Genomic DNA, 15,729 nt, shown 5'->3' with positions numbered 1-15,729 from the left:
ACAAACTAATCTACTTCACTATTTATTTATTTTTATATACTACATACTGGTGTCATGTGTATAAATATTTACTATTAACATACAAAACTTATCTACTTGACTATTTATTTAGTTTTATATACTAAATTCTGGTATCATATGTGTAAATATTTACTATTCACATACAAAACTAATCTACTTCACTAATTATTTATTTTTATATACTAAATACTGGAATCATGTGTGTAAATATTTACTATTCACATACAAAATGTATCTACTTCACAATTTATTTATTTTTATATTTTAAATACTGATATCATATGGGTAAATATTTACTATTCACATACAAACTAATCTACTTCACTATTTATTTATTTTTTATACTAAGTACTGGTGTCATGTGTATAAATATTTACTATTCACATACAAAACGTTTTTACTTTATTATTTATTCATTTTATACAGTAAATTCTGGTATTATATGTGTAAATATGTACTATTAACATAAAAAACCTTACCTACTTCACCATTTTTTTTTCATATATTGTAGCTGAGATAGGCGCCAGCGCCCCCCGCGACCCCGAAAGGGAATAAGCGGTAGAAAATGGATGGATGGATGGATAAATACCAGTATCATGTGTGTAAATATTTACTATTCACATACAAAACGTTTGTGCTTCACTATTTATTTATTTTTATATTCTAAATACTGGAATCATGTGTGTAAATATTTACTATTCACATACAAAACTTATCTACTTCACTATTTATTTATTTTTATATATTAAATACTGATATCATATGGGTAAATATTTACTATTCACATACAAACTAATCTACTTCACTATTTATTTATTTTTATACACTACATACTGGTGTCATGTGTATAAATATTTACTATTAACATACAAAACTTATCTACTTGACTATTTATTTAGTTTTATATACTAAATTCTGGTATCATATGTGTAAATATTTACTATTCACATACAAAACTAATCTACTTCACTAATTATTTATTTTTATATACTAAATACTGGAATCATGTGTGTAAATATTTACTATTCACATACAAAATGTATCTACTTCACAATTTATTTATTTTTATATTTTAAATACTGATATCATATGGGTAAATATTTACTATTCACATACAAACTAATCTACTTCACTATTTATTTATTTTTTATACTAAGTACTGGTGTCATGTGTATAAATATTTACTATTAACATACAAAACTTATCCACTTCATTATTTATTTAGTTTTATATACTAAATTCTGGTGTCATATGTGTAAATATTTACTATTCACATACAACACTAATCTACTTCACTATTTATTTATTCATATATCATAAATACTGGTATCATGTGTGTAAATATTTACTATTCACATACAAAACGTATCTACTTTACTATTTATTTAGTTTTATATACAAAATACTGGTATCATATGGGTAAATATTTACTATTCCCATACAAAACTTATCTACTTATATATTTTTATATACTTAGTACTAGTATTATATGTGTAAATATTTACTAGTCACATACAGAACTTATTTACTTTATTATTCATTCACTTTTATATACTAAATACTGGTATCATTTGTGTAAATACACTACTTATCGACTTCACTAATCATTTATTTTATACATACTAAATACTGGTATCATGTGTGTAAATATTTACTGGTCACACACAGAACTTATTTACTTTACTATTTATTCATTTTTATACACTAAATACTGGTATTATATGTGTACATTTTTACTATTCACAAACAAAACTTATCTACTTCACTATTTATATATTTTTATACACTAAATACGTGTATCATATGTGTAAATATTTACTATTCACATACAAAACTAATCTACTTCACTATTTATTTATTCATATATCAGAAATACTGGTATCATGTGTGTAAATATTTACTATTCACATACAAAACTTATCTACTTTACTATTTATTTAGTTTTATATACAAAATACTGGTATCATATGGGTAAATATTTACTATTCCCATACAAAACTTATCTACTTATATATTTTTATATACTTAGTACTAGTACTATATGTGTAAATATTTAGTAGTCACATACAGAACTTATTTACTTTATTATTTATTCACTTTTATATACTAAATACTGGTATCATTTGTGTAAATATTATATATACACATACACTACTTATCGACTTCACTAATCATTTATTTTATACATACTAAATACTGGTATCATGTGTGTAAATATTTACTACTCACACACAGAACTTATTTACTTTACTATTTATTCATTTTTATACACTAAATACTGGTATTATATGTGTAAATTTTTACTATTCACAAACAAAACTTATCTACTTCACTATTTATATATTTTTATACACTAAATACTTGTATCATATGTGTAAATATGTACTATTAACATACAAACGTATCTCCATCACTATTTATTTATTTTTATATATTAAATACTGATGTCATACGGTAAATATTTACGATTCACATACAAAACTTATCTATTTATTTATTTTTATATACTAAATACAGGAATCATGTGTGTAAATATTTACTTTTTACATACAAAACTTATCTACATGACTATTTATTTACTTTGTACATACTAAATACTTGTGCTTATCTCCCTCTATGTCAGGGGTCGGGAACCTTTTTGGCTAAGAGAGCCAAAAAGCCAAATATTTTAAAAACGTATTTCCGTAAGAGTCATATAATATTTTTTTTAACACTGAACACAACTAAACACATGCATTTTTAAGTAAGACCAACATTTCTAGAGTATCTTATTCTTTGTAATAACATTGTTATTCTGAAGATAACTGTGGAGGGGGCGTGGCCTGCTAGCCTGCAGCAAACTAGGGTGTACCAGGACCAGCCTCAAAATCAGCGACAGGTGCGTAGATGGCCCACCTGGGCCTTGTTATCTAATCAACTGTCGCTCTGTTATAAGCAGCAACCAGGAGGAGAGACGGGGTTGGGGCTGGAGCCAGAGCGTGAGCGAGAACGAAAGAGAAAAATACAATTGCTGGAAAGCAACTGAGAGACTTATTGAAAAATAAAACAATATTGTAACCCTGAAACAGGCTCTCATGTCGGTGCTTGGTGGTCTGAAGAACCCCCAGGAGGGCATGGCCCACACTAACCAATAATAAATAACTTCTTACCATTAACGCAACTTCTTGAACAGGTGCGGTAGAAAACGGATGGATGGATTAAAAATGCATGAGAATGTTTTATATTTTGAACATTATTTTTAACACTGTGATTACAAGTGGAATTATTCATTACTTATCGTGTTAAGCAAAGTCAGCTCAGATTTGTCCGAGAGCCAGATGCAGTCATCAAAAGAGCCACATCTGGCTCTAGAGCCATAGGTTCCCTACCCCTGCTCTATGTTGTGATGTATATAATATGATGAATTATATAGGGCCAGAGAGACTTTAGGTTGGAGGTGATTGCCACTTATTGGCGCACTGTCCACTTCAAGTCCAACAGTAAACATTGTTAAATGCCATAGAGCAAATAAGACAATATATTGTGTTTATCTCCATGTTGAGAGGAGTATAAACTAGGGATGAAAGTACCAGTAGGTGTTGGCACCTGAGTAACCACCTCATCAACCTGTAGCGCGCTCCACCGAGCAACAAGGCTGCTGGCGTAGGCTCGGTGCTACTTTCCAAGTGTGGCCTTGGGACTGTTCAGCTTTTAATGCTTTGCACTTGAAGGCGAGACCACTTACCGGGCGTTCTCTCTGCCGTGGGATTTGAGAAAGTTCTTGTCCCTGTGCTGTGATAGGAAGGCCACCAGCTCGTCGTTGGTCCTGAGGGGTTACAGAGCGCAGGAGGGGTTTAGGGACCCGAGAAGCGTCGCACAAAAACCAACCAGGCAACCTTTAAAGCCAACATACATGGTGTCCAAAGTGCGGCCCGCAGCTAAGTTTTTAACGGCCGGCGGCACATTCGAAAAATGCTACTATGACAAAAAGCATAAAAAGTGGAATAAAAGAGTGAAGAGAAACTTAACAAGAACAAGTTTCAATTTTGACTCTAAAAACGCAAAACTGCCATGCAGGCTGTTTTTGTCTTTAAAACTGTCATTGCTCTAAAAAATAATAACGAATCAAAATCAATATTGTTATGAATTATTGGCATATTTAAGGCTCCAATGACTTCACATCAAATATTGCACTTTGACATTTTTAATGTGTTTTTGCTAGGGGTGTAACGGTACACAAAAATTTCGGTTCGGTACCTACCTCGGTTTAGAGGTCATGGTTCGGTTCATTTTCGGTACAGTAAGAAAACAAACAAATATACATTTTTTTGGTTATTTATTTACCAAATTTGTAAACAATGGCTTTATCCTTTTAACATTGGGAACACTATAATAATTCTGCCCACGTTAATCCACATTAAACTGCCTCAAGTTGTTGCTTTGATGAAATAAAATGACAAAACCTTTCTTCTGCATATAAAAAGTGCAACATTAAACAGTTTCAAGTCAACTCATCATGCTTGATTTATTAAAGCCTTTGGGAAACCTGTAGTTGACTTTTATTATGTAAATGTTATATTTTTGTCAAAATGTGATTGCAGGTACCCCGCCATTCAAAACTAGGCTGCTACATTACTGATTAATGTAACTATAGCTGAAAAATAGTACAACTGCAATAGAAGGGACTACTCATTCCTGATGTCTATGGAGTTCATGTTAGTTCATGTGAAATAACAGACAGACAGGGCTTGGCTGCCCCTAACACACACACACACACACACACACACGCACGCACACACACACACGCACGCACACACACAGCAAAACGAGCTAACGTAACGCTAAAAGCTAATTAGCCTTCACCTCAAGCCAGAACTGTGAGCAAGCTTAGCTGCAGTTTAAGTTTCTAGAATGTCAACGGGCTCATAGTGATGTTTGTAATAGCTGTGACTGGAAAGTGTTTTTTATAATTTGGGGAGTGTACGATGTCCGCTGCAAAACACGTCTGCTTCGACAACGAAGCATTTACAACACGCATTTGGAATACGCACTGCTGATTGGCTTTGTATGTAACCAATCAGATGGTTGTGTGGGCGGGACAATGCCAGGTGCTCACTGCTCAGACAGAGGCAGAAAGCAGAGCAGCTTGTTAAAACTTTAGTTTACAAACTCGTACGACACACCCTCGTACCGAACCGAAACCCCCGTACCGAAACGGTTCAATACAAATACATGTACCGTTACACCCCTAGTTTTTGCCATTAAAAAAAACAACGTTTTTATGACAAAAAACAACAAACAGGAAAACATGGAAACTTATAATTAATGGATAGATCTAAAGTTGATGTAGAGATTCATGTGTTGAAAGTAAAACAATAAAAAAAATCGTATTTTTAACACTTTTAATGAGTGGGGCCCTTTTGGATCTCTGGGAATTTTAGTGGGACTTTTTAAACTGTCATTGCTCAGAAAAATAATATATACATCTAAATCAACGTTGGTATGAATTATTGATTAATGACTTCACATTAAATATTCCACTTTAAATAATTTGGTGGGAAAATATTGCAAAATTGGATGTTTTTGCCTTTAAAAAATACCAGTTTTCTATGACAAAAAGGACATTGAAGAAAAATAAAACCTTATAATCAACAAATAGTTGTGAAGTTGATCTAGAGATTTATGTGTTGAAAGTAAAACAGTAAAAACTCAAGTATGACTTCATTTTAACACTTTTAGTGAGTGGGGAACCTTTTGAATCTCCAAGAATCTTAGTGCGATTTTTTTTTAAACTGTCATGACTTTAAAAAAAAATGTAATCAAAAATCAAAGTCTTTATGAATTATTTACCTATTTAAGGCTCCAATGGCTTCACATCATATATTACACTTTCACATTTTTTATGGGAAAATGTTGGATATTTTGTGTTTTTGCCTTTAAAAAATACAAAGTTTTCTTTGACAAAAAAGGACATTTATCAAACAAACATAAAAACCCCAAAAAAATAGAAACGTATAATCAACAGGTAGATCTGAAGTTGATGTAGAGATTTATGTGTTGAAATTAAAACAATAAAAAAATCTAATTTTCAAGACTTTTAATGAGTGGGGCTCTTTTGGATCTCTGAGAATTTTAGTGGGACTTTTTAAACTGTCATTCCTCAGAAAAAAGAAAAAAAAAATCTAAATCAACGTTGGAATGAATTATTTATTAATGACTTCACATTAACTATTCCACTTTAAATAATTTGGGGGGAAAATATTGCAAAATTGGATGTTTTTGCCGTTAAAAAATACCAAATTTCTATGACAAAAAAGGACATTGAAGAAAAATAAAACCTTATAATCAACAAATAGATCTGAAGTTGATCTATTTGTTGAAAGTAAAACAATAAAAACTCAAGTACGACTTAATTTTAATACTTTTAATGAGAGAGAAACTTTTGAATCTCCAAGAATTTTAGTGCGATTTTTTCTTTAAACTGTCATGACTTAAAAAAAAAAAATCAACGTCGGTATGAATTATTGACCTATTTAAGGCTCCAGTGACTTCACATCAAATATTACACTTTGGCATTTTTTATGGGAAAATGTTGCGTATTTTGTGTTTTTGATATTAAAAATACAAAGTTTTCTAAGACAAAAAAAGACATTGAACAAACAAACAAAACAACAAGAAAAAATAAAAACTTATAATCAACGGATAGCTCTAAAGCTGATCTAGAGATTCATGTGATGAAAGTAAATCAATAAAAATATCTTATTTTTAACACTTTTAATGAGTGGGGCCCTTTTGGATCTCTGAGAATTTTCGTACGATTTTTTTTAACTGTCATTGCTCAAAAAACAATAATGAATCAAAAATCAACGTTGTTATGAATTATTGACCTATTTACACTTTGAAATCATTTGGGGGGAAAATATTGCAAAATGTGAGGTTTTTGCCATCTATAAATACAAGTTTTCTATGACAAAAAGGACAAACAAAAAATAAAAGTTTCTAATTAACAGATAGATGTGAAGTTGATCTAGAAATTCATGCGTTGAAAGTAAAACAATAACAACTCAAGTATGACTTCATTTTAACACTTTTAATCCTACAAGATTTTTAGTGGGGATTATCTTTTAAACTGTCATGACTAAAAAATTAAAAAATAAAAATAAAAAATCAATGTTATGAATTATTGACCTACTTAAAGCTCCAATGACTTCACATCAAATATTACACTTTGACATTTTTATTGGAAAATGTTGCATATTTTGTGTATTTGCCATAAAAAATACAATGTTCCATACATTGACCAAACAAACGAAAAAACAAAAATAAATAGAGACTTATAATCAACAGGTAGATGTGAAGTTGATCTATAGATTTATGTGTTGAAAGTAAAACAATAAAAACTCAAGTATGACTTCATTTTAACACTTTTATTGAGTGGGGCCTTTTTGGACCCCTGAGAATTTTAGTGGGATTTTTTAAACTGTCAGTCCTCAAAAATGACAGTTTTAGTACATATCACCCACGTCAGCGGTCCTCTCCAGGGTTTCTCATAGTCATTCACATTGACGTTCCACTGGGTTGTGAGTTTTTCCTTGCCCTTTTGTGGGCTCTGAACCGAGGATGTCCTTGTTGAATAATGAGACTTTGAGACACTTGTGATTTAGGGCTATATAAATAAACATTGATTGATTGATTGACATCAAATATTGCACTTTTTTATGGGAAAATGTTGCATATTTTGTGTTTTTGCCATAAAAAATGGTTTTATTTTGACAACAAGGGCATAAAAGACAACCAACAAATAATAATAATAAAAATGTACATCGCCAGATAGATCTGAAGTTGATTTAGAGATTTAATCAATGAATTTTTTTATCTAAGACTTATTTTTAACTTTTTATGACTGAGGGGAGAAATAAAGGTTAAAAAAATTTACATATTGTAAAGCAGGGGTTGGGAACCTTTTTGGCTGAGAGAGCCATTTCAGCCAAATATTTTAAAATGTATTTCCGTGAGAGCCATGTCATATTTATTAACACTGAATACATTGAAATGTCTGCATTTTTAAGTAAGACCAACATTTATAGACTATAATATGTCAAAAACTCGCATGGCAGCAGTAGTAGCGACCCCTAGATGCAGGAACCTGGAGAGCGAGGCGCAGGTAAGATGCTTTTAATATCACCAACAGAGGAGAATGAAGCAGTCTTGCATGTACAGTTCTAAACAATAGTCAATCTTTGAGCCCCGAGGAACGCGCAAGATAAGCATAAATAGAAACATGCTGATTGGCAGCAGTTGAGGGGGGAAAAAAACACAGCCCTCAGCGGGACAAACAGGAAATGGAAACAAAATAAAAGCACTGATGGGAAGTAAATACGAAACAAAGAAGCAAAAAAGAAATGAAGTGACACATCTTCACATAATAAGTCTCTTATTCTTTTTAATAACTTTTTTATTCGGATGATAAATAAAATCCTTCTTACCATTAATGCGACTTCTTGAACAGGTGCGGTAGAAAACAGATGGATGGATTAAAATGTATGAGTATGTTTTATATTTTGAATGTAATTTTTAACAATGCGATTACCAGCGGAAATATTCATTACTTATCGTGTTGAGCAATGTCAGCTAAGATTTATCTGAGAGCCAGATGCAGTCATCAAAAGAGCCACATCTGGCTCGAGAGCCATAGGTTCCCTACCCCTGTTGTACAGGTTTTGAAAATGAAAAACATAATATTTTAGTGGCAGAAGTTTGGACAGCCCTGATTTAGAAACTTTCTGTCAGTTTCCAGGAACAACAGCCTGGTCTTAGAGATAGAAGTGTCGCAGCTACCTGGTAGGGAAGTCTGTGCCGCTGAGGTTGATGAAGTAATCCCACTTCCAGTCCGGCATGGAGAGCAGATCCTGCATGCTGCGGAGATAGGCTTTCAGCAGGCTGGCCCCGCCCCAGATGGTCACCATCCGCCAGGGGGTGACACGAGTATTTGGGTACTGCTGGGCCATCTGCACCACTTCCCGGTGCATGTAGGCCGACCGCTGCGTGGGGTCAGAGTCTCAGGTCAAAAAGAGAAATGTCGGGGGTACTTCTTACACAAGATGAATCACAAGCACTATTCGTGTCTGGTAACTTGGACTTCATCATTAATAGGTGAAGAATTGTGCCTCCAAACTGACACCACCATAGTCTGTAAATGAGGAACATTGGAAGATATATTCGCCCAATGAACAAGAACTACAGGACTCGAATATAACCACGGCAACCGCGGCAAGTGACGCGACGGCCCTCGTCGTTTGCCGTAATGCCCTAAAAAATTGACCAGCATCGGTGGCAAAAACATGCCTTGACTGCGCTTGACTTTTTACTTGTTGATGGACAAGGGATGTAACAATAAACGGTACAATGATAAATAGTGTGAAGCGACCGGAATGAGTCCAAGTCCATGGTTCTCGCCCGGAAAAGGGTGGAGTGCCATCTCCGGGTTGGGGAGGAGACCCTGCCCCAAGTGGAGGAGTTCAAGTACCTAGGAGTCTTGTTCACGAGTGAGGGAAAAGTGGATCGTGAGATCGACAGGCGGATCGGTGCGGCGTCTTCAGTAATGCGGACGTTGTACCGATCCGTTGTGGTGAAGAAGGAGCTGAGCCAGAAGGCAAAGCTCTCAATTTACCGGTCGATCTACGTTCCCATCCTCACTTAGGGTCATGAGCTTTGGGTCATGACCGAAAGGATAAGATCAAGGGTACAAGCGGCCGAAATGAGTTTCCTCCGCCGTGTGGCGGGGTTCTCCCTTAGAGATAGGGTGAGAAGCTCTGCCATCCGGGAGGAACTCAAAGTAAAGCCGCTGCTCCTTCACATCGAGAGGAGCCAGATGAGGTGGTTTGGGCATCTGGTCAGGATGCCACCCGAACGCCTCCCTAGGGAGGTGTTTAGGGCACGTCCAACCGGTAGGAGGCCACGGGGAAGACCCAGGACACGTTGAAAAGACTACGTCTCCCGGCTGGCCTGGGAACGCTAGACGAAGTGGCTGGGGAAAGGGAAGTCTGGGTTTCCCTGCTTAGGCTGTTGCCCCCGCGACCCGACCTTGGCTAAGCGGAAGAAGATGGATGGATGGATGGATGTTTTTTTAACTATCGAAAAACTGTCAATTTAGGCAACAAGAAGTCAGGCGCATGCGCACTAGCCTCGTTTGGATGGATAATCATGGCGGACTAAGGACACGGACTTTGCTCGGGAGATTTCCCCTCGGAGTAAACGGAGCTACGCGCTTGGTTTATCGTCATTTTCCCTCGCTCCCTCAAAGGTGAGTTTTGTTGATGTTGTTGACTTAAGAGTTAATCAGACATATTTGGTTGCGGCGTGACTGCCAGCTAATTGATGCTATCATGCTATTTAGGCTATAGCTGTATTTACATTTGCAACTAAATTACGTTTCCTTCCACCCACATTTAATGCAAAAAAAATACTTACCAATCGACGGATTTAAGTTGCTCCAGTGTCACAAGATGCGAAAGTCCTGATCGTTTGGTCCGCACATTTTACCGGCGATGATAACGCAGCTATTCGGCCATGCTATGGCTATGAATAGCGTCAATAGCTATTCGCTAAATAGCTTCAGTTTCTTCTTCAATACTTTCATACTCCAACCATCTGTTTCAATACATGCGTAATCTGTTGAATCGCTTAAAACGCTATAATCCGAGTCTGAATCCGAGCTAATGTCGCTATACCTTGCTGTGCTATTCGCCATTGTTTGTTTACATTGGCAGCACTGTATGACGTCACAGGAAAATGAACAGTGGCTTCGAGAGAGCGAAAATAAGGCACTTTAAAGCTTTTTTTATGGATATTCCGGGACCGGTAAAATTTTGAAAAAAATTTCAAAAAATACAACAAGCCACTGGGAACTGATTTTTATTGATTTTAACCCTTTTGAAATTGTGATAATGTTCCCCTTTTAAGCAGTGGCAAAAACAGCTTTTTACCTAACAATCAGTAATCATGATTTCAATATTGATAACAATTATTACTTTGAGCATAATTCGCAGCCCTTGATCTCATACATGAACACTATAAAAAGTGCTGAAACATTTTATGGCCTTCAGGTGCCATCTTTCAGAATGAATTAATTAGCTTGTTGAGGTAGTCACCTGAAATGGTTTTCACTTTATAGGTGTGCTTGAAGCTCATCGAAAGAATACCAAGAGTGGGAAAAGCAGCAATCAGAGCAAAGCGTGGCTATTTTGAAGGAACTAGAATATAAAACATGTTTTCAGTTGTTTCACCTTTTTTTGTTGGGTACATAACTCCACATGTTATCATTCATAGTTTTGATGTGACAATCTACAACGTAAAAAGTCATGAAAATAAAGAAAACGCATTGAATGAGGAGAAGGTGTGTCCAAACTTTTAGCCTGTACTTTATATACATATAAACTTTAAATATTTACACACACATCTATACATTTTATATAGATTTTTTATATATATATATATATACATACACACACAGTGGGGCAATAAAGTATTTAGTCAGCCACCGATTGTGCAAGTTCTCCCACTTAAAATGAGGACAGAGGTCTGTAATTTTCATCATAGGTACACTTCAACTGTGAGAGACAGAATGTGAAAAAAAAAATCCAGGAATTCACATTGTATGAATTTTAAATAATTTTATTTGTAAATTATGGTGGAAGAAAAGTATTTGGTCACTTCAAACAAGGAAGATCTCTGGCTCTCACAGACCTGTAACCTCTTCTTTAAGAAGCTCTTCTGTCCTCCACTCGTTACCTGTTTGAACTCGTTATCTGTATAAAAGACACCTGTCTACAGCCTCAAACAGTCAGACTCCAAACTCCACTATGGCCAAGGCCAAAGAGTTGTCGAAGGACACCAGGAAAAGAATTGTAGACCTGCACCAGACTGGGAAGAGTGAATCTACAATAGGCAAGCAGCTTGGTGTGAAAAAATCAACTGTGGTAATTATTATCAGAAAATGGAAGAGATACAAGACCACTGATAATCTCCCTCGATCTGGGGCTCCACGCAAGATCTCATCCCGTGGGGTCAAAATGATCATGAGGACGGTGAGCAAAAATCCCAGAACCACACGGGGGGACCTGGTGAATGACTTGCAGAGAGCTGGGACCAAAGTAACAAAGGTTACCATCAGTAACACACTACGCTGACAGGGAATCAAATCCTGCAGTGCCAGACGTGTCCCCCTGCTTAAGCAAGTGCATGTCCAGGCCCGTCTGAAAGTTTGCCAGAGAGCACATGGATGATACAGCAGAGGATTGGGAGAAAGTCATGTTGTCAGATGAAACCCAAATAGAACTTTTTGGTATAAACTCAACTTGTCGTGTTTGGAGGAAGAAGAATACTGAGTTGCATCCCAAGAACACCATACCTACTGTGAAGCATGGGGGTGGAAACATCATGCTTTGGGGCTGTTTTTCTGCTAAGGGGACAGGACAACTGATCCGTGTTAAGGAAAGAATGAATGGGGCCATGTATCGTGAGATTTTGAGCCAAAACCTCCTTCCATCAGTGAGAGCTTTGAAGATGAAAAATGGCTGAGTCTTCCAGCATGACAATGATCCCAAACACACCGCCTGGGCAACGAAGGAGTGGCTCCATAGGAAGCATTTGAAAGTTCTGGACTGGCTTAGCCAGTCTCCAGACCTCAACCCAATTGAAAATCTGTGGAGGGAGTTGAAAGTCTGCATTGCTCGGCGACAGCCCCAAAACATCACTTCTCTCGAGAAGATCTGCATAGAGGAATGAGCCAAAATACCAGCTACTGTGTGTGCAAACCTGGTAAAGACCTATAGTAATCGTTTGACCTCTGTTATTGCCAACAAAGGTTATATTACAAAGTATTGAGTTGAATTTTTGTTATTGACCAAATACTTATTTTCCACCAAAATGTACAAATAAATTCTTTAAAATTCCTACAATGTGAATTCCTGGATTTTTTTTTCACATTCTGTTTCTCATAGTTGAAGTGTACCTATGATGAAAATGACAGACCTCTGTCATCATTTTAAGTGGGAGAACTTGCACAATCGGTGGCTGACTAAATACTTTTTTGCCCCACTGTACATATATATCTATATGTACATATATCTATATATATACATATATATCTATATATATATATATATATACACATACATATACTTATCTATATATATATATATACATACATATATACATTCATATATCTATATATACTTTCATATACCTATATATACAATATACATATATCCGTATATATATCTACATATATATATACACATATATCTATATATATACACATATATATCTATATATTAGGGATGCACCGAAATTAACATTTGTGGCCGAAGCCGGATAAAATTTAAACGCTTGGCCGAAGGCCGAATACCGAATAATGAATGCAGTTTTTCACAAATTGTTTAATATTGCATAAATAGCCTAGAATAAATATTTAGACATGTTTTTCAAATAAAGTAATTTTTTATTGAATATTGAATTTTTTTTAATATTCCAGTAGCCTTTGCTTTTCAAAAAAAGCACAAAGTTTCTCATTTATATTAGGTCTTCAAACAAAACATGCATTCCAAAAAAAAATAAAGTGCATTAAAGTGGATAAACCCACAACAAATGAATTATTGTCCTTTTGGCAAAAGTCTGCTTAGCGACAGTAGATATGCTAATAATGTAAACAGAAGGCTCAAGTAAATCTCAATTAAGTGTGTGCTTGTAACCTCATACACTTATACAGGTAGCCTACACAACAGGCTAATAATGTAAACAGAGGCCCCACTAAATCTCAATAAGTGTGTGCTTGTAACCTCATACACTTATACAGGAACACAACATATCCCAACGTCACCGCGTCACTGCACGTTGGTTGATTGCATCACCGCGTCAAAAAATTGCGTTACACGCCACTATTCGGCCTTGTTTTTAACTCATTCCACCGAAGGCCGAATGTGGCTTTTTTTGCCATATTCGACCGAATATATTCGGTTACCGATTAATCGGTGCATCCCTACTATATATCCATATATCTATATATACATATATATATATATATATATATCTATATATACATATATATATATATATATATATATATATATATACATATATATATATATATATATATATACATATATACAGATATATATATATATATATATATATATATACATATATACAGATATATATATATATATATATATATATATACATATATACATATATATATATATATATATATATATATATAGATATATCTATATCTATATATATATATCTATATATATATATATATATATATATATATATATATATATATATATATATATATATATATATATATATATATATATATATATGTGTGTGTGTGTGTGTGTGTGTGTGTGTGTAGTTCTGTCATAAGTAGTTCTGACATAAATAAACCTAATAAAAAACAACTTGCCCAGATGTTTACTGACATACAATATTCACGTTTAAATAACTTTTACTGCAAATGAATATCGTCTCCAAACATCGGTTATCGGCCTCTTTGACAACAAATCATGGGTATCAGTATCAGTCTCACGCGTCTCACCTTGTCAACATGGATGTAGTAGTAGTGATCGCGGTGGTAGATTGCTTTGATGAGGCGCTTGAGCTGCCGTACGGCGCGGCCGTGGACCATCAGGACAAAAACCACCCTGACAGGGTTCTCCACTTTAAGCAGGTTGTTGTCCAGCTCGACCTGAACAGGATTTGTGACACCTGCCGGAGGACATGAAAGACAAGAAAGGTCAGTTTGCAAGTATTTCTCTGCCACGGACAACTTCGTGAGACGCTGTGTGCTCTCACCGACTTGGGGGCAGAACTGTGGGAGGGCGTTGGGCATGAGCTGCCCCGCCTGATGGAGACACACGACGTTTGCGATCTCCTGGCGACACTCCTGCGTGCTGGCGCGGTGCAGGGCTGACAAGGCGTCCTTGCCGCTGATGTCACATTTGGGCTCAAAGTCACTGCCGGGGGCTTGGTGGGCGCCGTCCACGCTGCCCGGCTCCCCCGCTAAGACGGCGGCGGACAACCTGAGCGCGGCGCCGTCGCTCAAGTTCCTGCTGGATGTGTCATTGGGTGCTGCCCCATCCACTCCTGCGTCCGTCTTCATCCTGGCGCCGGGCTTGCCCGCCCGCCGACTGGTCCCCCGTCTGAGGGCGCTGGCCGCCGTGCCCCCGATCCTCTCCAGCCTGCCGCTCCATCTGCCCCCGTCCCTCCCGGACAGAGAGTTTTGTCTCTCCACAAGTGCCGGGTCCCTCTTCTGGTCCTGGCTGCTCTGGTCAGGCAGTTTAGACCGCCTGGTTTTTTTCTAAGAGGGGAACAATAAACTGGATTAGGGCTGGGCGACAAAACCAGATCAACACATACGGCAATAGACATGGAATAGATATCATTGAAAAATGTGTTTGATCATTTTTTTCTTGGTTGGAAGCAAGGTTGGTTGCATGAATAGAGGCTCTCTGGTAATGATTAGTGATCAGTGGGAGTGACACGCCAACAGCCAATCAGGTGACAGTACCAACTAGGGGCGGTATGGTTCGGTTGGTAGAGTGGCCGTGCCAGTAACTTGAGGGCTCCAGATTCGATCCCCGCTTCCGCCATCCTAGTCACTGCCGTTTTGTGTGTGAAGTGAAGTGAGTTATATTTATATAGCGCTTTTTCTCTAGTGACTTA

General features: G+C 36.2%; 1 protein-coding gene across 1 annotated transcript in view; it reads right to left on the bottom strand.

Moving 5' to 3' along the window:
• Positions 1–15,729, bottom strand: part of xylt2 (xylosyltransferase II) — a 72,133-nt gene that overhangs the window by 36,603 nt on the left and 19,801 nt on the right. Inside the window, exons 2-5 of the mRNA XM_061884252.1 lie at positions 14,860–15,364; positions 14,603–14,772; positions 8,839–9,041; positions 3,746–3,826 (exon numbers count right to left, since the gene is read on the bottom strand). Of these exons, the coding sequence (XP_061740236.1) occupies positions 3,746–3,826; positions 8,839–9,041; positions 14,603–14,772; positions 14,860–15,364 (959 nt within the window). The remainder of the gene's footprint in view (positions 1–3,745; positions 3,827–8,838; positions 9,042–14,602; positions 14,773–14,859; positions 15,365–15,729) is intronic.

Source organism: Nerophis ophidion, linkage group LG23 (genome assembly GCF_033978795.1).
Source record: "Nerophis ophidion isolate RoL-2023_Sa linkage group LG23, RoL_Noph_v1.0, whole genome shotgun sequence".
NCBI lineage: Eukaryota > Metazoa > Chordata > Actinopteri > Syngnathiformes > Syngnathidae > Nerophis > Nerophis ophidion.
This window is presented reverse-complemented; position numbering and strand designations above follow the sequence as displayed.